Raw genomic sequence first — 23,119 nt, forward strand, 5'->3', positions numbered from 1 at the left:
GCTTTAGCAGGTGAGGACCAAGGAGAAGGGGAGGCCATCCGGGCCTGCCAGGAGCCCAGGCGCCTCGGCCTTTCCACGTGCCTCCAGGTGCCGCGGTGAGCCTCATGGTCACTTCACAGCAGGGCTGCGGTGCTCCCAGGCATCACACCTGAGGTTCTGGCAGGAGGAAGGGGCAGAAGCAAAGAGCGATGCAGCCGCGCCTGTCCGTTTTTATTACAGCTTTCCCGGAAGGCCCACCCAGCAGACTTCCACGTCGCCTCATGGGCCGGAACCAGGCCCACGGTCACTCCTCATCACAAGGGCGGCTGGAAAATCGGCTGCTTTCTACGTGCACTTTGCTGCCTAGACAACAGTGGGGTTTTGTTAGCTCAGGCGAAGGTGGAATGGCCCGTGGGAGGACTCGGCCCCCCGGCTAGACGTGGGGGGCGGGTGTCAAGTTTTCTGCGGCTCCTTGGAGACCGGCCCCCCATCTCTTTCTCAATTGGAGCCTGTCGTGGGAACCAAGGAGAATGAGGACCTGGCCTCTCTGTGCAGCGAGGTCGCAGGTCTCGGGCGTGGACCGCCGGCCCGGGCCAGGCCGTCTCTGCCTGGTCACCTGGCGGTCCCACACCAGTCGGCCGGTCGGTCGGGGGAAGGCGGGGCGATGGGCGAGAGCCTGGCCAAAGGAGCACCTGGCCCTTGGCGGGAGGAGGGACAGCAGGCGGCCCCAAGGACTGGTCAGTGCCCCACTCGGCCACTTTTCACGGCACCAGCCCCCCGAGCCCACTCGGCGCCAGGCCTGAGCACCCAGCCGTGAAGAAGACCCCCACTGCCTTCCCGGTCCCCAGGGAGCCGCGTGGGGACAGCAGAGGTCCCCGCCTCCTGGCCTCAGCTGTAAGCTGGGGGCGCAGTGACACTCCCTCCGGGTGGTGAGCCCCAAGAGGGCGTGAGCACAGCTCCTGACCCAGGAGAGCACGGAGAGTAGCGGAGGGAGCCGGCGGGCTGTGAGGCGAGGGCGGGGCCGAGGTGGTGAGGGGACCACAGGGCTCTCGGTCCCGCTCACAGCCGCAGGGCCCGCTGGAGCACACGCTCATCCGCCACCTCATGGGGCAGCGTCACCACCAAGCCCCTGTCCTCCTGCATCGTCCGGCAGATGATCTCGTAGGCCTTCGGGTTCCCGGACCAGCAGCGGCGGGCCACCTGCCGGCGGGGCGGGGAGAGGGCGTGCAGTGTAGGTGCCACGTCGTCGGCGGGTCAGTGGGTTCCCACCAGGCGTTCCCAGGTCACACCTCCTCCTCTCTTGGCCAGAAAACTGACCCACCCGCCTGTGACGGCGTGACACTGGCCATCCTTCTGCCCGAACTCCCCCCCACCCACCCCGGGCAGGGGCCCCAGGCCAGGCCCAGCGTCCTCAGGGCCCCCTGGACGGTGGCCTCGGCCCTCCCCCCACCTCTGGCTGCCTTCCTGCCACTCCCCACCTCCCCCAGCCATTCCCTCACTGCCGCACCGCCTTCCGGACGAGGACCAGCCCCCTCTGCTGGGGCTCCGCCCCTCCACTCTCCTGGGCCACCCAAGTCTAACCCTAGCGCAGGGCTCCCAAGCCCTTCCCCATTCCACTCCCATCTGCAAATACCCCCCATCACCCCCTGACCTCGCATTCGTGCTGCTTCCCCCTTCAGGCCCGCGTGGCCATAGAGACGGCTGGAGCCCCGCACCACACGCGCACGCACAAGCAGGCACGCGAGCGACACCGCCCAGGCCCCCTGCGGACACAGGCTGGGCGGGAAAGAGCCCGTCTGAAGAGGAGGGAAACCCTGGCGGTGGCTGGAGGGGAGACACAGGAGCAGCGGGGGCTCCGGACTGTTTTCTGGGAGGGGGGCAGGGCCACTGACGGGGAGGGGCCAGGGGGTCACTCACTCCGTTGGAGACGTCCCAGCTGAGCATCATCTTGGCCTTCTGCTCAGCCTCCTGGGTCCCGTCCAGCACAAGGCCAAATCCCCCGTTGATCACCTCACCCCTGCGAGAGGCAAAAGGTTCCCAGGTCACGCTGGGTCCGACCCTGCGAGGGGCAGGCCTGCTTCGGAAGCGCTGTCTGGGGAAACAGCCCCGCAGCCCGGAGCCTGCCTGTGCCTAACGACCGAGGGATGCAGGCGCTCCACCCACAGACCCCAGGCCCCCTTCCGGGCCCCCACGTGTCGCCTCCGTGGGGGGCGGGGCCACCTCTTCCGGGCCCCCACGTGGCTCTCTTCCTGCCGTCCTTCGCGCTCGTCCTCCTGTACTCGCATTCGGGGTCCTGATTACTTGATTTGAGGGCCGAGTTCCCGGATGCCCAGCATTTGCTGGACCACCTCCTCTCCCGGGTTTGACGTGCTCTGGGGTCCCTCGTCCCTGAGAGCTGTCATTCCATTCTCATCATCCACGTGGGCCAGTGCCCGTCCTCTCCCGCTGCTTGCCCCGCAGTTCCTCCCCATCAGCCACGGAGACTGCGTCCTTCCTGAAGCCCCGGCATCCATCCTCACCCTCCACGGCTTTCTCCAAGGCTCCTGCCCAGCTCACATCCCTGACCCTCCAGCCCCTTTCGGTTACACACACACGAAACGCCCTCAATCTTGTCAGCTCCTGCCAGGTTTTACTGCCAGGCTCAGCTCTCAGATCCTCTGGCCCCTCCGGCCTCACCCCCTTCTCTGCCCAGCTGGACCCTCCCGACAACCTCAGCCGGTTCCCATCCCACCCAGGGAGCGGAAGCGGAACTCCTGCGCCCGGGCCCGCGTCCCTGCAGCCGGCCGCCCTGTGCCCGCGAGCGGGCTCCCAGCACTTCCCGTGGCCCCTGTGGTGGAGGGGGCTCTGCACGGATTCAAGGTCGTCACCACTCGCTCGTCAGAGGCTGGTGCCGGGGATCAGAGGACAAAGCAGGCGGCAGCCACAGTCCTTTGACCAGAGAGGACTTTTGGAGGTTAGAACGACATCTTTCATTTTGGTAGCCCGAAGCCCAGATGGTCAGAGAGCAAAGGTGCCCAGCTCCAGGGGACCTCTGCAAACCCTGCCTGGAGCAGTCCAGGGCCCAGGAAGACAGCAAGAAAGGAGAACCTGTATCCCGGAGCAGTTGCTGGACAGAGAACGGTCCCGTTGAGAAGGACATAAAAGCAGAACCCTATGTCACATGTACCAAGAGTCAGTGCCAGATGTACTAAGGAAGGAAGCACTCAACATTATAAGATGAACAAGAGCACGCAACTCAGGAACAGGACCCTGGGAGAGCGACTCAAAGCAAAACAGCAGAGTCTGTAACTCTGGCCCAGCAGCCCGGAAGCCCTGGGTTTCAGGCAGTGATACCGGCCAGGGCTGAAGAGGTTATGCAAACAGGAATCTTCATGCCGGGAACTGTGGCGCCCACGGTGCACACACAGTGACGGTTCACGTTCACGGGAGGGGGGCCTCGGCAGGGCGGGGCCTGTCCTGGCTCCTTCACAAGTGACTGCGGGTGGCTTTGCCGGGAACCCCAGGCAGAGTCACATTCTCGGTGCTGCTGCCTCATAGGTGGGACCATCGAGGTGATTCGACGAGTGTCTCTGGAGACACCCGTGCACAGGTCGTGCACCATAGGAGCCTTAGCTGCCGCGACTAATCTCCACCGCTAGCCCGCAAAGCATGCTGCTACCGTGACCATTTGTCCAGGAGAAACAAGCTCCTTGGGGAGCCCCATGCACAGCCGGGTTCGAGATATGCTCTAGTGAGGAAACAGCATCTTATCCAGATAAAGACGGTGCACTTATTCCTCAAACACGTGAGGCCCCGGGGCTGGACCAGGTGTGAGGACAGAAGGCAGGGACACAGGGACTGAGGGGAAGGCCCGGACCCTCCCTGGAGGGACGGAACCACACAGGCTCTACGCAGCCGTCCAACCCGCCGAGACCAGGGACTGACTGCCGACTCTCCCGCTCTGCGCCCTGTCTAAAAGGAGCAGACGGCAGGGACCGCGGGCGGGCAGCACAGGACACACCCCAGCACACAGTCAGAGCAGACTGGGCAGAGCAGGGGCCGCAGAGCGACCCAGTGCCGACACTGACCAGCTCAGAAACGGGAACGCAAACTGAGAGGTATCAGTGGCTTATGACTTAGACACTTGCTTTTCCATACAAGAAGGCAAAAACTATAGCTGGAGACGGAAGGAAGAACAGGCATGGGACAGATTTTTCCCGCTGATCTTCACAGGAAGGTTTGCAGCAGTATCTGGTGGATTAAATCATGCACGTCTGTGTCTGATGGATTCCCGGTGAATCTGAGGCACTTTCCAAAGGAGCCCTCGAGGGCGGCCACGACCGAGGGCCTCGGGGCCAGCGCCTCGCCGGTCGCGCCCTGTCAGAGCCTAGGGCAGCCTGGCAGTGAGAGGGGACCCCGCTCTGGGAGCCCCGTGCAGGGTCAGCGGCAAGCACTGTCCTGCACACTTTCTCGGGGGCTCCGTCCTGCCTTCTGCGGTCCTGTCACCAATGTCGCGAATCCAGGGACAACAGATCTGGGTCCATATCTGGCTCCACCAGCACCTCCGGCCCCCTTCAGAGCTGCTCTTGCACCTGCAGCATGACTCAGCAAACCCAGTGCCAACACGCCAGGCGCTCCCTCCCGTCCTGGTTTTCTCCAGCCTGTGTCTCTGAAAGGACACGCGATCCGATCACATTTTCCATTCATGAGAGCCACCTGACTGGGCTGCAGCTCGGAATTCCGGCCTCGAAGGGCCCAAGGCCAAGCCAGCCCCCGGGGACGCTCTGGAAGCTGCAGCGTGAAGGACTTGGCTCTGGAGGGCAAGTCCAGGCTTGATCCGGCCAAAACGGGCTCAGAGGTCAGCTCAGAGGTGGCCGGGCCTGGGCAGCTGTCTTCCTCTGCGGGGCCACGGCGCCCCCTGCTGCTCTGAGGAGCCAGGAATCCCACGCAACCAGAGCTCCCCAGGCGACCCCCCCACCCCCACCCCCGCCCACAGGCCACGCGCACAGGTGTAGCCCCAGCTGCCTGCTGCCTCAGTTTCCGCATCTGTAGATGCATTTCTTTTCCAGGAGTGGGTGAGACAGGGGATTCAAATGCTTGCCATGCGGTCCACTTGCAGTAAACGTTAGTTATTCATCGTTCTTAGCAGCAAATATGACATCACGGTTTATAACAAGAAAGACGTATTTGGTCTTTGCCCACCGTTCCTGGCACGGAGCTCCCAAAACCCTTGGAATTTCCTCTGCTGAGAGGGATGAAGGTGTCTTTCCTTATGCTGATGAGCTGACTCTGGGAAACCACCAAGGATGGGGCTGGATGCCAGTGGAGCTGCCGTGTGATCAGAGGCCTGGAACGTGGGTCCCAGCCCCTGACCTTCCGGGAGGGCAGGGGGGCTGGAGGCGGAATCAGTCACCAGTGGCCGTGATGCAGTCAATCCCGCCCGTGTAAGGAACCCTCCAGAGAAACCCCGAAGGAGCGGGTTCAGAGAGCGCCCAGGCTGTGGAGGCAGAGTGCTTCCACGTGCTGCCGTGCCCGGCCCCAGCCCCACAGGGTCCCTTTGGGTCCTCAATTCGTGTATCTCCTCATCCAGCTACAGATTCACATCCTTTGATATCTTTTGTAGTAAATCAGAAATCCAGTGACTAAATGGGATCCCTGCGTTCTGTGAGCTGCTCTAGCAAACCAGTGGAACCCGAGGAAGCGGCTGCAGGGACCCCTGATCTGCAGCTGGTGGGTCGGAAGCACGGGTAATACTGTGCACATGTGACTGGAGTCGGCAGGTGGGTGGGGGACAGCCCTGTGGGACTGAGCCCTCAGCCATGGGATCTGACGTTATCTCTGTGCTGACAGTGTTGGAACTGAGTGGAACTGCAGGACACGCAGCTGGTGTCAGAAAACCCCCTCGGGTTGGAACTGGGTGCAGAATTATAGGGACGTCCCCACGAGGGAACTGCATCTGTCGCCCAGAAGGGAGCCTCCCAGAAGCCCTAGCTCCCTCGCGGCGTGGGCTGGAAACAGGCCTGGCTGGGTAGAGAGGGGCCAGGACACAGGGAGCCCAGAACCCAGGTCCCCGCCTCCCAGCCCAGCCCCTGGCGGAGTGAAAGGACGGGGCCAGGAGAGTGCTGAGCATTCCCTGGAAAACATCTGTGAAAGCAGCATGAAAACGACAGGAAAGGGTGATTTACGGCGTCCACGGCAGGCCTTGGTGTCCCGCGCGACGGGTGAGACCCCAAAGGTGGGGTGTTGGGCAAGGCCCCCATTTCCAGCTCACACGAGGAGCCCTCGGTAGCGGGAGCTCCAGGAAGCAGGCCCAGGACCCTGGAGGAGACCCCCGAGCCTTCCACAGGAGCCCCAGCTGCACCACCGACCCCCAGAAACCTCCTTACCAGCCGACACCCCCGCCGTTGTGCAGGGCAACCCAGGTGGCTCCCCGGAACGCATCTCCCACGAAGTTCTGCACGGCCATGTCTGTGGAAACAGAGCCCCGTCAGCCCCCAAGGAAGGCAGCCAGGCCGGGCCAGGGTCTGAGGGACGGATGGGAACAAGGCAGGGCAACTGCAGGAACAGCGAAATTTGTATTTTCAGAGCCAAGCAAAGCAGGACAATGAACGAGTGCCCGACGAGCACTGTCGCTCCTGCTGTCTTCTCTCCGGTGCCAGGTACAGCGCCCCAGAGGCACGAAGGGCAAAGGAATTCAAAGGGATGTGGTGGCAGTGTCAGCTCAGATGGCAAAGAGCGTCCGTCCCACCCTTAGAGCAAACACGCTAAATTGGGGGCAAACTGCAAATCACCAACTGTCCTCGGCCCCTCAGAGGCCCGAGGTCCCAGGGCGGCCAGCTACCCAGAACTCTGTGGGGAGGCAGGCACCTGCCCAGAACTCTGTGGGGAGGCAGGCACCTGCACGGAAACGGAACCCGTGCCTCACCCGTGTCTAAGGACTCGCTGAGTGACAAGCCTCAGCTTGCCTGAGACCGAGGCCCCTGGGGACACGGACAGAAGGGGTCGGCACCTTCCGGCGGGCTCTTCCTCCAAACCCCCACTGTGCCCACAGAGAAGAGGAGGGGGTCCTGGGAATACTTTCGTCCTAGTGCAGGGCTATGAGATACAAGAAAAGCAGCTCTAGGACCTGGAAAAGGCCAGGGAGCAGATTCTCCCCTGCAGCGTCCTGAGACGTCACAGCCCTGCCCGCACCTCAACTTAAGCCCCGAGAAACTGACTTCAGACTTTAGACCTTCAGAACTGCGAGGGAACACATTTGTGCTGTTTCCAGCCTCTAAGTCTGTGGTATGTTGTTACCGTGGCCAAAGGACACGAATGTAAACCACATTGATATCAGAGAACTTCAGAGCCAGCAGTATTATCAGGGATAAACAGGGACATCACACGATGATAGCGGTCAATTCTCCAAGAAGAGACAGTAAACCTAGACAAGGGCACACCTAACAACACCACTCTAAAACACACGTGGCAGGGCTTCCCTGGTGGCGCAGTGGCTGAGAGTCCGCCTGCCGATGCAGGGGACACGGGTTCGTGCCCCGGTCCGGGAGGATCCCACGTGCCGCAGAGCGGCTGGGCCCGTGAGCCATGGCCGCTGAGCCTGCGCGTCCGGAGCCTGTGCTCCGCAACGGGAGAGGCCACAACAGTGAGAGGCCCGCGTACCGCAAAAAACAAACAAACAAAAAAAACACATGGCAAAGTGGATGAGAACTGAAAAGAGAACAGACAAATCCACACACACAGTTGGGAACTTCATCACCCGTCTGTCAGTAATTTATGGAACAAGTCAGCAGAAAGTCAGTAAGGACCTGGACACCAGGAACAGCATCACCAACTGACGTGACCTCATTGACATTTAAAGAACAAGCCCCCAAGTAACCGCAGAAGACACCTTCCCACGTGCCCCAAGATGGACCAATACAACCTTAACAAATTTAAAAGAACAGAATGAATACACAGTGAGCTCTCAGACTACAATGGAATTAAATCAAAAGTCAGTAACAGAAAGACATCAGAAAAATCTCCCCAAACTTGAAAATTTAAAAAGATACTTCTCAATCACTCGTGGGTCCAAGAGAATGTCTCAAAGGAAATTTAAAATATTTTGAACTGAATGATAATAAAAATATATTATGTAAGAATTTGTGGGATGCAGCTAAAGCAGTGTTTAGAGGGAAATTCAAATTCACTCTTATTAGAAAAGAAAAAAGGTTTAAAATCAGTAACCTCAGCTTCCACCTCATGACACCAGAGAAAGAAAACCAAATTAAACCCAAAGTAAATAGGAAGAAGGTCATACTAAAGATTAGAGTACAAATCCGTGAATTTGGAAGCAGAAAAGCAATTTAAAAAATCATTTAAACTAAAAGCTTCTTGAGAATCTCAATAAAAATGATAAACTTCTAGCCAGACTCATAAAGGAATAAGAAAGAAGCCACAAACGACCAACACCAGGAAGAACAGAGCGGACCCCACAGACGTGAAGAAGATAATGAAGGAACACGACTCTATACGCGTGAATTCCATAACTTAGACGGAGTGGACCCAATCCCTCAAAACAAAGTGATGTGGGGGGTGCTCCTGACCGTCCACCTCCTTCCCTTGGGATCCCGTCCATAATGGGAGGAGCTGCAGGTGCTGGGAACCAGAAGGCCCCCCAGGACCGGAGCGCAGAAGCTCTGGGGCGACAGTAACAATCGCAGCGGCTGCAGCAGCAGCAGTCCCTCCCTGAACGCGGCCCAGGGGCACCCGGGTCTCGGGCATCCACCTAGCTGGGCCACCTGGCACCCGCCCTGGTTTACAACTGAGCCCGCATCCCAGGACCCCTCCCTCCGTCCTGGGCTGGCCACCCTGTGCCATGCCTCTCAGAGGCCAGCACCTTTCTGGCAACACCACAACCGACTGAATGAATCCCTTGATCGTTAAATACAATCCAACAGAGAAAAAGCTTAAGTTTGCTGTGCTCCTCACCCGCACAGAAGGCAGAGCCGTCACGGATGTTGGAGGTCTCCCTAAACGGGCTGTCTGTGCCGCTTACGTCGTGGTGGTCTCGGCTCAGGACCACCGGTGCCTGCAGTGTGGGAGGACACAAGAGGTCAGCTACCCGTGTCCACTGCCCAGCACAGGGCAGAGATCAAGGGACAGGGCACACCCGATGCCCTTCGGATGCCCCTGAAAAGCAGACCTTCGGCGGGAGGAAGCGCAGGGCTTCTGTTGCCCCCGCGGCTGCTCAGGGACGCACTTTCCAGCCACCTGGAGCCCCATGTGCTCTCCAGGTGCTGGGTTCGAGTCTCCTCAACCCCACCCACACTGTCACCACACCCACTTTGTAGAGGAAAACTGAGGCCCGGAGAGGACAGGACACCTCCCCGATGTCACAGGGCTGTAAGGGACAGCCTGGTGTTTCGACGGCACTAGAGGTACCGGGAATTCACGGCTTCAGCGTCCGAGGAGCTGCCCTGCCCTTGAAGAGGCCAAGTATGCTCCCCTTCTTCACCTCTGCCATGAACCACCTGTGCAGTATTCCGGCACCTTCTGGATACTCAGGCCTCCGCTCTGCGTCTGCAAGGCAGCAGGCCATCCTGACCCCTGTCACCCCACATGTCACCTCATTCACAGAGCTTGGTACCACTGAGATCCCCTGAACTGATACGTTTGCCTGCATGTCCAAGTGTGCCTCCACCAGCACCAGGCAGGACCCTGTCTACCTTGTCCTCTGCACAGCAGTGCTGCAGCAAGGCTGGCACCAGGGGGCGCTTGGGAAGGAGTGGGGGGGGAGGGAAGGAGAGACGGGGAAGGAGGGAGGGGAGGTGGGGGGGAGGGAAGGAGGGAGGGGTAGGAAAGGAGGGAGGGGAGGGAAGGAGGGATGGGGGACGGAAGGGGGAAGGGATGGAAGGGGGAGGGAAGGAGGGAAGGGGGAGGGGGAGGGAAGGGGGAGGGAAGGAGGGAGGGAGGGAAGGAGGGGGAGGGAAGGAGAGAAGGAGGGAGGGAAGGGGAGGGAAGGGGAGGGGGGAGGGAAGGAGGGAGGGGTAGGAAAGGAGAGAGGGGAGGGAAGGAGGGAGGGGAGGGAAGGAGGGATGGGAGGGAAGGAGGGATGGGGGACGGAAGGGGGAGGGGGGGAAGGAGGGAGGGAAGGGGGAGGGGGATGGGGGAGGGAAGGAGGGAGGGAGGGAAGGAGGGGGAGGGAAGGAGGGAAGGGGGAGGGGGAAGGAGGAAGGGAGGAAGGACTAAGATGCTGTCTCTGCCCTGCCAGCACTGTAGCACCACAGCAGGAAGTGCGCATGCACTGAGCGAGGTGGGCAGGGCTGACCAGGAGGGAAATGGGGAAAAGCAGGGAAGGTTGTCATGGTTTGAAAGGGACGATTTAACAAAGCCACGTGAGACACTTGTGGGAAAGCCACGTTCTGAGGTTACGGGAGCCTCTTTTCTGATAAGAGGTTCAGAGAGGGCCCCTGACTGCCCAAAGTCACACAGCAGGGACCGAGTTGCCAGAGCCTGGGCTTGAGGACGGGCCTCCTCCCTCCCGGGCCTGGGCTGGCCTGGTGGGGAGGCAGGGGAGCCCCTCCCAAGCACAGGACAGCCCACCTTGATCTTCCCACGGGCGATGGCTTGGTTGAAGGCCACGGCGATGGCCACACGGCCCTTCTGGTCCGAGTACAGGATCCTGGCCTGGGAGCCCACCACCTGCGGAGAGAAGGGTGAGAGCTGACCGACGCGGGGGACGCTCGGGAGACACGGCCACCAGCAGTCAGACGGCCGCCTCCAGGGAGGCAGGAGGCGGCCCTAGAGTCCAGCACTCACGTCCTGGCCCGCGTGTCCACGTGCAGGCTGGGCCCCCAGATGTCCCTCCTGACCCATCCCCGCAGGGTTAGCCCCAGGGGCCTCCGGGACCCTGACTCGCCTGTCTCCGGGGATATCACCTCCTGTGGGCGTCACCCTGCTCGACCCTTCCCACCAGAGTAACCTCAGCACCCCACGAGGCGGTTCTGACGTGTCTGCCTTGCTCCAGCTTGGCACCCAGAATCTCCTTAGTGAGTCTGTGAGGAAGACGCTACTGTGCTCATCACAGGCCCCGTTGCACAGGTGAGGAAACGGGCCGGGGAGGCTGAGCCCCTGCGCACCGCCACCAGGATGCAGCCCCTTTGGAGCTGGGGGGCACTCACTGCGGGAGACAAAGGCTCCCGAAAATGAACTGTTGTTCATGTTGGCGTTGTCACTGCTAGCACAGCGTCATCGTTAGCACAGTGGCTCTCAGCCGGGCGACCTCTGGGGATGACTGTGGACATTTGGGTGCTGCTGGCATGGGTAGGGACGCTGCTAGACTATGGTCCCCGTGACCAAGAATCTCCAGCCCCCAGGCGCTCGCAGAGGTAGTAGCGCCCATGTTCACAGCAGCATCATTCACAGTAGCCAAGAGGGGGAAGCAACCCATGTCCATGGCCGGCGATGGATAGAAAAGGTGTGGTCCATACACACAGGGAACACGATTCCGCTTAAAAAGGAAGGAAATCCTGACATGTGACAACGTGGATGAACCTTGAGGATATCAAGCTCACGGAAATAAGCCAGACACAGAAGGAGAGGGGAGGAGAGAGGGAGCTAGGGTCTGACGGGGACAGAGCTTCAGCTGGGGAAGATGAGAAAGTTCTGGAGATGACGGTGCTGATGGTCGTACAACAGTGTATGTGCTTAACGCCACTGAGTCGTACCTTCAAAATGGGTCAAATGGTAAATTTTATGTCATGTATATTTACCACAATCAAAACAAATTCACCTGGCCCCAGATGTCAGCAGTGCCGAGACTGAGAAACCCTGGACTCTGCAAAGGGGGCGCAGGTGTTTCCCTCAGCCGCCCAGGGATGGGGTGAAGCACGGCGGGGCGGGGGGGCGCGTCCACAGGAGGCCCGCGCACGCCCGCCTCTCAGTCAGCCTGGGGCTTCCTCGGCCTCCCGCCTTCCACCCAAAGGCCTTGGCTTATTTGCGCCAGCTGCCTCGAATCCTTTTTGGAGAAACTGTACCGTAAACCAGCATGGCAGCCTTTCAGATTTCCCGGATCCACAAACAGAAAATGGGAGGAACTGACCCAGGACTGCCAGCGTTGCCGAGAGCGCACATTAAAAGAAACAATTAAAACGTTAAAAGGACAACCTTCTGTGATCACCAACTTTCACGAGAGACGAGGGAGGGAGGGAGGGAGGGGGGAGGGCAACCTGAAACAAGGGGGAAAGACACAATGTCCAGGTAACTTTAACTCAAACACAAAGAGAGGGTCCTGCTCGCAGGTTGGGGGGGCGCCCAGCGGGCCGCCCACGCGCCCGCAGCCCTGCAACCCTGCCGGCCCCTTCTCGGTGGTCGTGGCCCCCCATCTCCGCCTCTTGCCCCACCCTCCCGGGCCCAGGCCCTCAAGTCCAACAGTGACGGCCGTGGGCATCTCAGGCTCCAGGTAGCTGGCATGAAGGGTTCTGTGGAGAAATGCATTTGTGGCCGCTGGGCCAGGAGGCGGCGGCAGCCTGGCTGGACAGGGCTGGACCAGGAAGCCCAGGAGAGGGGGCTCGGAGCTCGGGGGAGGCCTGGCTGAAGCCCAGGCCAAGGACCCACTGGTCCAGACGTGGCGGCGGCATCCGGCCATCAGGGTCTGTGGTCAGAGGCCTGTGACCCACACGCCCATTTCTCACTTTGCCCTGGTGCATCCGGTTGGCCGTCTCCTCAGGCCTGTGCACTGGCTGACCCCTCCGCTTCCCCCACTGTCACTCCCCCCCAGCCCCCAACCCCACTTAGACCTGAATCCACAAGTCAGCTCCTCAGAGGCACCCTTCTGACGGGTTCGTGTAAACCAGTCCCCACCTCGAGTCACCCGATTGGTGGTCACGCTCACAGTCACGGAAACGCCCGTCCCCCCAGCCCTGGCCCCGCAGAGCGTCAGAGGGCCTGCTCCAAGCCCCACACCACAGCCAGGGGGCACGCGCCGCCTCCAGCATCTCCACCGCGCAGACAGGACGGGAGGCTCAGAGAGGCCAAGCCACTCACCCCAGGTCACACAGCGGAGAAGCCGGGAGACCTGGCTCCAGGGCCCAGCAGGGGAGTGAGGGGAGGAAAGACCTGCCTGACCCTGGTTGCTGCCCCGGAGCCCAGGCCCCCTTCTGAAAGGTCCTGGGCTTCTCTGCCCAGCGGCCCCTGGGTTAGGTGGCCAGTGGGGACATCACCTAACTGGCCCAGGTGGCAAGCAGCACCTCACCCCGGGCACGGTCCAGCTGCCCACCCTGCCCCCGCCAGGCTGAGCCCTCACCAGCCGGTGCTGGGAGGCCTCCCGGATCCAGCGGATGTTGTCCATGTACTGCTGCTCCACAGCCGGATTCACTGCAGGGAGAGGGGAAAGGGGGTCACAGGCACCAGCAGCCCCTGCCCCACGGTGGGGGGCGGCACAGACCCTCCTCGCGAAGGCTGCAGGGCAGAGGCACCCGTCTGTGTCCACAGACGGACCCACAGATGGCCTGGAGCAGCTGTGACACGGAGACGCAGAGGGGCCTGGACACGGGGGAACGGCGCAGATGGACACAGGGCCAGCTACAGGGAGCCAGAACACCATCAACAGGCACCACCCAAGGATGTGCCCTGTGCCCATGGGGCCAGGCCAGGGACCACGTGTCCAGGCTGCCCAGCACCGCCAGGCAGGTGTCTATTGGAGCCTCTGGGGGTCACCGTGCGCCAGCATCTCCAACCAGCAGCCTCACCTCCACCAGCAATGACCTCCTCCAGCACTGACGTGGCCAGCTGATCCGTGACCGCCAGGTCCTGCGGGTCCCCGGACGTGCACACCCAGCGGAAAGGCCCAAAGCCCTGGGAGAATATGTCCCTGCAAGGGCAAAAGGCTCGTCAGCTGGGGGCTTCCAGGCTGGCTGCACGCCCTGGCTGGGGTCACCACGGTCGGCGAGGCCGCAGGTGCTCCAGAACTGAGGAGGTGAGGGCTGTGCGCCAGGCGGTGGTTCGTGGGGGCCTGTGTAGTGAGTGGGCGTCGGTGTCCACGATGGCTGCCGGAAGCCCCAAAGCCACGAACTGGACGGTAACTTCCCCCAGCCCCCTCTGTCCCCTCGGTGTCCTTTCCCAGCTCCCCTCTCAGAGCTGTACCATCTCTGGCTGCAGAAGCAGGGAGCTGGGACACAGACAAGCAGAAATTCCTTAAGTTGCTGGTGGAGACAACCTGAAAACCAGGCAACTGAAACTAAATATTGGGACAAACAGTAAACTTAAGGCCAAATCTGCTTTAAGTGGGCTGACCTTCCGAGGGGACTCCAGGCAGAGGAATGCAGGGGCCTCCCTGGGCTCCCGCGCCCACCCAGCCCCTGCTGGGCTCCCTTCCCACTGCCCCCTGGGAACACCCCAGTGGCCCTGGCCCAACTCTGGCCCCTCCCCTCCCACAGTGAACCTCAGAAGGACGCGGGCCTCTCTCGCCCCCCGGGGGTCCCCTCCGGTGCAGATCCGGGGCTGCTGCCCACCCCACCCAACCCAGCGGCTCAGGCCCGAACTCCACCCTGTCCTCTCCCTCCGGCCGCTCCCTGGTCCCTGCTTGTTCCGGCCCACGTGGCCAGGGAAGCACACGGGCTGCAGGGATCAGGCCCTCCGCCGCCCACTCGTGGCTCGGGCGTGGCCGATCCTGTTCTCTCCCTGAGGCCCTGCACAGGGTCTCTCGTTTTCAGCTCCTTTCCCCCTGCATTTTGGGGTGGAAAGCCCGTGACCCGGTGCAGGCCTCAGCACGTGGCCTGAGCAGTGGGGAGAGGAGGAGATCTTCAGACCTGCATGTCCAGGACAGACGCTGGAAGGGCCCATCACTCACCCCATAATGTGCTGGACGTACGAGGGGTAGCGGAACTCCGTCCTGTTGGCGCCCGCCTTCCCCACGTCAGCCCCTGTGCGCGGAGACCCAGCGTCACCTGGAGAAACCGAGGCCCAGCGAGACCAAGGCCCTGGCAGGGCCAGCATCCAGAAGGGACACGTGGAGCCAACCCGCAGGCCACACTGCCCCGCCCACGAGGCCTGCAGAGAGGGAACCCCCCCTCCCTTCTCGCTCACCTGCTCTCTGGGCCTCCAGGAGGAAGGCGTTGCCATAGTCCCAAAAGAAGAAGTTCTCCTGGGCCAGCCTGTTGATGGCCGAGACGTGCCTCCTCAGGCTGCGAGAGGTGCGGTCAGTGGTCAGCTCAGCACCGCCCGCCCGGGCTGAAACCGAAGCCGAACCCCACGAGCCCCACCTCCCTGCTGACTCTTCCCCCAGCTGACCCCACCCCTCCTGGTTCCACCCCCTTCTGACCCAACCCTGACTGACCCCACCCCTCCTGGATCCACCCCCTGCTGACCCCACCCCTGACTGGCTCCACCCCTCCTGGTTCCACCCTCCTGGCCCCACCCCTGCTGACCCCACCCCTCCTGGCTCCACCCCTGACTGGCTCCTCCCCCAGGCTCCACCCTTCCTGGCTCCACCCCTTGCTGCCTCCTCCCCCCAGCGCCTCCTTCCTGGAAGCCCCGGTCCGTGCCGGCTCCTCAGGTCCCCCTACCCTTCAGGACCCTGCAGGCAGCCCCTAAGCTAGCGCCTATGGGTCGGGTCGTCAGCCAGCCAGCCCGGCGCCGGGACCAGACTCAGTGCTGAATAAGCAACGGCCTCTTGCAGAAGCGCCTCAGGCTCCCCTCCACCAGCACCTGCTCAGCACTCACACGTGCTGGAAGCTGCCCCCAGTGTTTTGCAAATGTCACCCCAGTCTGTTCCCAGCATACCCACAGGCCAGGGAGCCCATGACCCCGTGTGACAGAGGAAGAGACAGAGGCCCAGAGAGGTTAAGGGTCTTGCCCGAGGCCACACAGCTGCCCCAGGAGAACTGGGCAGAGGCCAGAGCCTCCCAGTCCAAAGTTCCTGCAGGCCATGTGTACCCCCATCCCTCCCCCAGCAGCCCTGGGACCTGCATCACCTTTCCTGGACCAGGGCTTTGAAGGCAGCAGGGTCGGAGGCCATGAGGCTCTGGGCCTCTGCGAAGCCCAGCTGCACGGGGTAGTAGCCACCGTTGAACGGGTTGTGGCAGGACGTCTGGTCTGACCCCAGGTCCACCAAAAGCTCCCCCGTCGTGTCCAGTTCACGGACCAGGCGCTCCCTGGGGAGACTCAGGTGGTCAGGGCAGGGCAGGCAGTGCCGGGGCCCGAGCTCAGGGTCCAGCCAGGGGGGCACGCAGCGTTTCCCAGCCCACACGCCCAGTCGTCAGGCATGGAGGCTCATCCTGCTTTCCCTCTGGAAAGATCCCTGGCGGGAGGGCTGCCCAGCTGGGCAAAGGCTGCCGTGAGCTCGGCCAGGATCCGGGCCATGAAGGTTGGGAGCAGAGCCTCAAGCTGACACTGGAAGCCTTGTGTCCCGGGAGCACCTGGCCCGGGACCTTGGCTGGGGGGGCTCACCCGGTGTCCTCGAGGCTGCCAACGCCCCCCACTTACCAAAGATCCACCACGTTGCCATGGTAACCAAGGCTGAGGGCCTCCTTCCTCTTCCTCGCTTCCCTGGAAGGGGCAAGGGCAGGACAGATGGCCCCACCGCACCCGCCCACGGCTACCCACCCCCAACACACAGGCCCCAAGCTGGTGGGGATGCAGAAGGCCCAGGAGGCACCCAAAGCACCACGTGTGAGCGTAGGCCTGAGATGCAGGGACCCATGAGGTGTGTCTTTTGAGGACCCAGGCCTGAGGGGAACAGCAGACTTGAATGCCCTCGGGAGGACTCGCTGGCAAAGGTGACCACCCCTCCCCCCCCAAGGTGTAGAATTCGATCAGTAGAATTAGGGCTGCTGCTGCGAGGACTCTAAAAGGGATCTTTGTAGAACCCACTCAAGGCGATCCTTAAGTAGCAAATGTCACAAAAGATGGCTCTAAACATTATTTGCGGGACTTCCCTGGTGGCACAGTGGTTAAGAATCCGCCTGCCAATGTGGGTGACAGGGGTTCGAGCCCTGGCCAGGAAGATCCCACATGCCGCGGAGCAGCTAAGCCCGTGCACCACAACTACTGAGCCTGTGCTCTAGAGCCCACAAGCCACAACTACTGAACCCGTGAGCCACAATTACTGAGCCCGTGAGCCACAACTACTGAGACTGTGCTCTCGAGCCCGCGAGCCACAACTACTGAGCCTGCGAGCCACAATTACTAAAGCCTGTGCGCCTAGAGCCCATGCTCCGCAACGAGAAAAGCCACTGCGATGAGAAGCCCACGCACCGCAACGAAGAGTAGCCCCCGCTCGCTGCAACTAGAGAAAGCCCACGCACAGCAACAAAGGGCCGATGCAGCCAAAATAATAATAAATAAATAAACAAACGTTATTTGGAAAAATAAAAGGACAAAAAACGAAAGCATATTTGGGGGAAACAGATTTGAATACATGAAAACCCCACAGACGTGGGAGGGTCGCCATTCCCGTCTCTGCATCTCCGCAGCTCAGGGAACAGAAATGTGACCAGACGGCTGCTTCAGGCATTTGTTACACTGATGTGGACTCTGTGTGTGTTCATGCGTGTGACCGCAGAATTAGGGACCCAAACTGTGTGAGACGAGAGGGAGCCGGCATATGGAAGAGGGATACTTAGAGATGACAGAAATGTCACAGTGCTTGAAAGTGTGTGTGAGCATGCGAGTGTGTACGTGCGGGTGTGCGAGTGGGCACGTGTGCTCCAGGTGCACCCACAGGATTGGGGCCAGATCAGGTGAGACCCTTCATGCCACACTAGGAGGTTGGAACTTCTCCTGTGATTAATGGAGAGTTTTCTGCCAGTTTTCAAAGATCTATGTCCAAAAAGTACCCAGTCTTGGTAATGGGAATATTTCTCACACTCTGTGTGTCTTTGAACATTTTTACATAAGCCCCCTGGAGACCTTGGGCGAGTCTAATTGCAGCGGGTGGAGCCCCCTGTGCAGAGGCGAACTCCCCACATGGGGCTCAGTTCTGCAGAGCAAATTCGTTGAGAGGATGCTTCAAAAAGGGCACCTGATCAGCGGCCCCCAGGGCAGCCCTGCCCCGCCCCACTGAGATAGCTGAGGAGACAGCACGCAGCGGGGAGGGGCCCAGCGCCACAGGATCAGCTGTGGCCCCCTTGGGGAGGAGGACGGGCCTTGCAGAACCCAACGGGATCCTGTTGAGGGAAGCTCCACCTCCCAGGGGTTGAGCAGATCCAAGCAGCACCTACTGTGTGCCAGGCTCTGGGCTGGGCACTGAGGCACCATGGGGAGAAACGCAAGACATGCTCTTTGCAAAACTGTGGCCGAGCGCTAGGGTCACCGAGAAAACTACTGAAGTCTGTTAGACCACAGGTATGGGCACCACGGATGCACACGGGCTTCCCCCACGCTCGCGGAAGGGACCAGCGAGAAGCAGAAATTTAGAAGGTCCCAGCCCGGTCTCCCCCCGAGCCGGACACTGTACCTGAGTCTTTCAATGCAGCGGTCCAAGCTGTCGGTCACTTCCATCAGCCAGCCTTGCTTGTGGCGTTTCATGAGGGCCGCCCCATCCACCTGGGACCACGAGGCACGGGTGTAGATCACCCCCTTTCCCAACAGAGCCAGGCAGACCCTACAAGCTGCTGTCAGTACTGACTCCCCCTCCTGCCTCGCATCAGCAAACCTGGATTTCGCTTAGGGTGACGCTATGCTCGGCCCCAGGGGATGAATCACATCCTACCTAATCACAACTGCCCTCCCACCGCTTCCAGCCTCCCTGGCGGATGAGAACGCCCGTTTGATCCCATACTGACTGCTGAAGTAAAAGAAGCAGTTTCTAAGGCGTTATTTTCCTGCTAAAATGGAGTCAGCCACAGCCGGCACTTCCCCTGTGCCCTGCCTTGGATGTAGATGTGATGGCTGCGGCTGGGCAGCCACTGTGTGTGCACAAGGAAGCCCAAGAGAAGCTGGAGATGTTGACCCTGACGTGGAGCTGCTGAGCCAACGCCAGCCCTGCTGGCTATGTGAGAAAAGTAAAACCCTCTGTGTCAGCTGCTCTCGTCGGGTTTTCCATCACCTGCAGCCAGGTGGGCTCCTAACAAGTACACCTGTGCGTGTCACAGGCTTACTGTCAGCCAAGTGCGGATCCCATGGGCGCGTGCCCCCATGCTTTCCTCCCGGCTGCCCCTTCTCTTCCGCTCCCTGCCCCTCTTCCTGCCGGAGGAACTCAGAGCCAGAGGGAAGGTTCCTGCGCTCTCCCCGGCTCTCCCCCACCGACCGACCGACCGCTCTGTCCAATATGGGGGAGCCTGGCTCACTTATTCACAGGCTGTACTCCAGGGCCCCAGGGCAAGGGAAGCCAGGCCTCAGGGGGGCAGTTTCACGGCAGAGTGGAGGCAGGCACTGGCCCTGGCAGGTGACGGGCACTTGGAAGGCAGGGGCGTTCGCTGCCCTGGGGACCCAGGCTGGGAGGCTTGGGGGGTGAGGGCGAGAAAAGAGGGGGCAGGCGGGGGTGGGGGGCTCTGGAGTGGGGGCAGGGAGGCGCTCCCGCCAGCTCACCTCTGCAATCACGCCGACGCAGCCCACGATGACGGCGGCTTTGGCCTGAGCCCCACTCATTCCGCCGAGCCCGGAGGTGACAAAGACCTTCCCGGCCAGGTCCTGGACGCCCAGGTACCGCCGCCCGGCATTCAGCACGGTGAGCTGCAGGGCGAGGACTCGGGTTCACGATCCACGCCAGCTTGTCCACCCCCAGGCCCGTGGGCGGGCGTGGCCCGTCTCTCACCACTGTGCCGTGGACGATGCCCTGGGGACCAATGTAGCAGTAACTGCCCGCTGTCATCTGGCCGTACCTGCCCAGAGGGGGAAGCGGGGTGAGCCGGTGCCTGGCGCCCCACTTCACAGGGCCTGAAACACACTGTCATCACCCCAAGTGCAGCACTACCTTCTCCTTCAGAGACAAAAGAAAGCTATAGAAAAGGCCACAGCCCCCCGTTTCTGGTCCCCCTCAGACCTTTCACAGACAGGCTTCATTCTCTTAAAAACTGTAGTCAAATCACCGGGGAACATTTAGCCACGTGGACAAGAGCTGACGTGACCCGGCACCTCCAGGTGAGGACGAGTCACCACGCCTTCCTATGGTGGCCAAACCTGGGGGAGCTGAGCCGCTCCTGCAGGAGGAGACCCGGGGCCGGGGGAACACAGAGCGGAAAGGGCCGCGGCCTCCCGGCAACACCCCGAATCCGGACAGTCTGCGGGATTCTGGCCCCGGGATGTGCAGACGCCCTCACCGGGGCCGGGGAGGGGAGCTCTGCCACCCGTCAGGGGACACCTGAGACTCGCGTGCGGCACGCAGGGCAGAGGCCAGCAAGCGGCGTTAGTGTTGTGTGGGCGACCATTGCTATTTGCATAAATGGCCTTGTTCTGTAGGCACTGTTTCTGGGTCTGGGTTTCCCCCAGACACAAGGCCTGTACGGGCCTTTGCACGTCAGCACCCGCAGACCTTCCGTGGCTCCACAGTCAACCCCATCAGAGGGCACAGGATGTCCCCTCTCCCTGTCGGTCAGCCGGGTGGCTCGGCTGGGCCACAGGACAAGGCCGCGGTAAGCGACCTCCCTGGCCCTGCCGTGCCCTCCAGGGTAGAATCCAGGAACGGGGTGCCAGGGCACCGTGCAAACATTTAAAGCACTAATAGACAGCGTCACACTCCAGAGGGACTCACCAGCAGGGCACAGGCACTCCTGTTTGCATCCTATGACACTTATCCAACAGTTGAGTTTTTGGCAATGTGATGGGAAATTTTGCTGTTGCCTTAGGTTTACTCTTCCCTGAGGACCACTGAGGTCAGGAGACCCTCGAGGCTGCTGTCCCCCAGCCACTTTCTGGACCTTCTCTCCTCTGGGTCAGGGTGGATCCTGATTCTCGCAGATCTGAACGCCAAGCCTGTCCCATAACTGGGACAAAGCACTGGACCATGTAGAACCTCTGCTTCCTCCTCCAAAAAATGGGGAGTCATGACCTGTGCCTTGCGTGTTTGTGTGACTATGACAGGGTGTAAGGGAATCGTGCTGATATGATAGACATCTACCAGGGAGGCAGGTGAAAGCATCAGACCCCGCCGCAGGGCGTGCTCCCGGGTGGCCGCCACCCATGGCGCCTTTACAGATAGGATCCGAGCTCCCAGGTGGCCCAGGGACACGCGGCAGGGCTGGGAAGCGATTCGGAGGCCTTCTGATTCCATCCCTTGTCGCACCTGATCCACTGCTGCTGCTCCTGCAGTTCACTCTTCGGGGTAAGATCATGGGGTCAGTGTTGTCTCCATCTGGGGCTTTGACCGCAGTCACTGGATGTGGCCCTCCCGCACCCCAGCCTTGCCGTACAGACCTTGACACCCCAGCCTGTGGCTGCCTGTTCCCCCACGTACCCCCACCACGGAGGGGACCAGTTCCACTTTTGTCAGCCTGCTGGTGAAAAGGTTTGCCCTGGTCAGCTGTTCTCAGATTCCTTATCCAGGCAACCCCTTCCCACCTCTGTGGTGATTTGCATCTTCTCTTTGGTCAACTGCTCGCGGCGCCTGGGGTCAGCACTCAGGGGCAGCCAGACCAGGTCTGACTCTGCAGCTCTGCCCCTTTAAACTTCTCTCCTGAGCCCGCAGGACAGCAGCACAGGGGCTGGTCCATGGCCACACACAGGAGGCCGACCAGACACCGACCGTCCTTCTGCTCCCACTGGTACAGAAGAGGTCGTCAGGCCTCATAACAAATAATAGTAACAGCAACTTATTATATAATAACAGTAACTACTTATGACGAAGGACAAAGGTAATTGGGTTTCTGAGCCTCAGTTTCTTCCTCCACAAAATGGGTTAATAAGGGCCCCTAGCTCGGAGGCTTCTGTAAATCCTAGAACAAGTGGCGGCGACCATGATTACAATCATTCATAGGCTCTCAGCCTGAGGCCCAGCGGGGTGGTTAGGATGCCAGCGCCCCGCTCCCAGAGACCCACAAGCACGTGCAGATCAGGGCTGTCCTGTCACATTCTTTACATCCCCAGAACACTGGGAACAACCCAAACCAGGTGGCAAGTGAGCTGAATAAATAACAGCGCAACTGAGCACTGCCGGTGAAACCCAGCAAGTCAGCCCGAATCCCGAGGAGGGGCCAGGTGCGGAGGGCGTGGCCCCTGGCTGTCGGGTCACCCCCGCCGAGCGCCCGCACACACGGGATGTTGGGCAGGACACAGGAGACGCTGTGAATTGGGGCGTCCGGGCGGGAGGAGGTTCCCTTCTCGCTGTGGCTCCTTCTACAACGTCTGGGGGAACACCTCCCATTGGAGCGTTAATGTGACAGCGCGCTCAGGGGCTGCACAGACACACGCGTCGTCAGAGCTCACAGAACGGAGCACGTGACGTGTGCGTTTGCGCATTCGTGACATGTAAATTTCACTTCAAGACCAAGAAAACTGCGGGGACTTCCCTGGCGGTCCAGTGGCTAAGACTCCATGCTCCCGATGCAGGGGTCCCAGTTGGATCCCTGGTCAGGGAACTAGATCCCACACGCATGCCGCAACTAAGAAGCCCGCATGCTGCCACTAAGAAAGTCTTCATGCTGCAACTAAAGGTCCCACATGCTGCAACTAAGACCCAACACAGCCAAATAAATAAATAAACATTAAAAAAAGAAAAAAAATTATGGACAAATACTGAATTCCAGGCAACAATATTTACAGCTTACTCTGAGACGCATCAAAAAAATGATCGTGGGTATAGGGATGCGAAGACAGACAGATAGGAGCTCACGTGAGTTTAGTAGCATATTAATCACAGAATCTTGGTGTTCCCTATTAATCCTGTCCATTTTCTGTATGTTTGAAACCGATAGTAAATTGTTGCAAAAGTAGGATTCAAATTGTAGGTTCACTTGCTCACACCTGTATGAAAACTGTAGGCATAGCTATGAAAACTAGCAGAAAATACGTAAATGCGAAACCGTGCTGTAGAGCTTTGACTGCGAGGGCTTTGCAAAGTTGTAGTTACTGTTGCTGCGTTGCTTCATAATAAAGCCTGGCGAAGGCCGTAACATAAGCTGAAACAGTACTTACATGGTAACCCCCATGGCAAAGAGCTTCTCGTACTCCACCCTGGAGGAGTAGTTGGGAATGACCTGCACAAGAGGGCTGGGCTGAGGGCTGGGGGCAGCGCCATGCCCTTGGGGAT

The 23,119-nt window shown here is 60.5% G+C and overlaps 1 protein-coding gene across 1 annotated transcript in view; it reads right to left on the reverse strand.

The window, feature by feature from the left end:
* Positions 1 to 605: 605 nt before the first annotated feature.
* The window catches only part of UROC1 (urocanate hydratase 1), a 30,993-nt gene continuing 8,479 nt past the window's right edge, over positions 606 to 23,119 (reverse strand). Inside the window, exons 6-20 of the mRNA XM_030850726.2 lie at positions 23,005 to 23,066; positions 19,691 to 19,757; positions 19,465 to 19,608; positions 18,392 to 18,480; positions 16,420 to 16,482; positions 15,909 to 16,088; positions 15,022 to 15,119; positions 14,786 to 14,858; positions 13,686 to 13,807; positions 13,241 to 13,311; positions 10,540 to 10,638; positions 8,926 to 9,025; positions 6,345 to 6,426; positions 1,897 to 1,996; positions 606 to 1,179 (exon numbers count right to left, since the gene is read on the reverse strand). Coding sequence (XP_030706586.1) covers positions 1,039 to 1,179; positions 1,897 to 1,996; positions 6,345 to 6,426; positions 8,926 to 9,025; positions 10,540 to 10,638; positions 13,241 to 13,311; positions 13,686 to 13,807; positions 14,786 to 14,858; positions 15,022 to 15,119; positions 15,909 to 16,088; positions 16,420 to 16,482; positions 18,392 to 18,480; positions 19,465 to 19,608; positions 19,691 to 19,757; positions 23,005 to 23,066 — 1,491 coding nt within the window. The 3' untranslated portion in view covers positions 606 to 1,038. The remainder of the gene's footprint in view (positions 1,180 to 1,896; positions 1,997 to 6,344; positions 6,427 to 8,925; positions 9,026 to 10,539; positions 10,639 to 13,240; positions 13,312 to 13,685; positions 13,808 to 14,785; positions 14,859 to 15,021; positions 15,120 to 15,908; positions 16,089 to 16,419; positions 16,483 to 18,391; positions 18,481 to 19,464; positions 19,609 to 19,690; positions 19,758 to 23,004; positions 23,067 to 23,119) is intronic.

This window comes from Globicephala melas, chromosome 11, assembly GCF_963455315.2.
Source record: "Globicephala melas chromosome 11, mGloMel1.2, whole genome shotgun sequence".
NCBI classification, from domain to species: Eukaryota; Metazoa; Chordata; class Mammalia; order Artiodactyla; family Delphinidae; genus Globicephala; species Globicephala melas.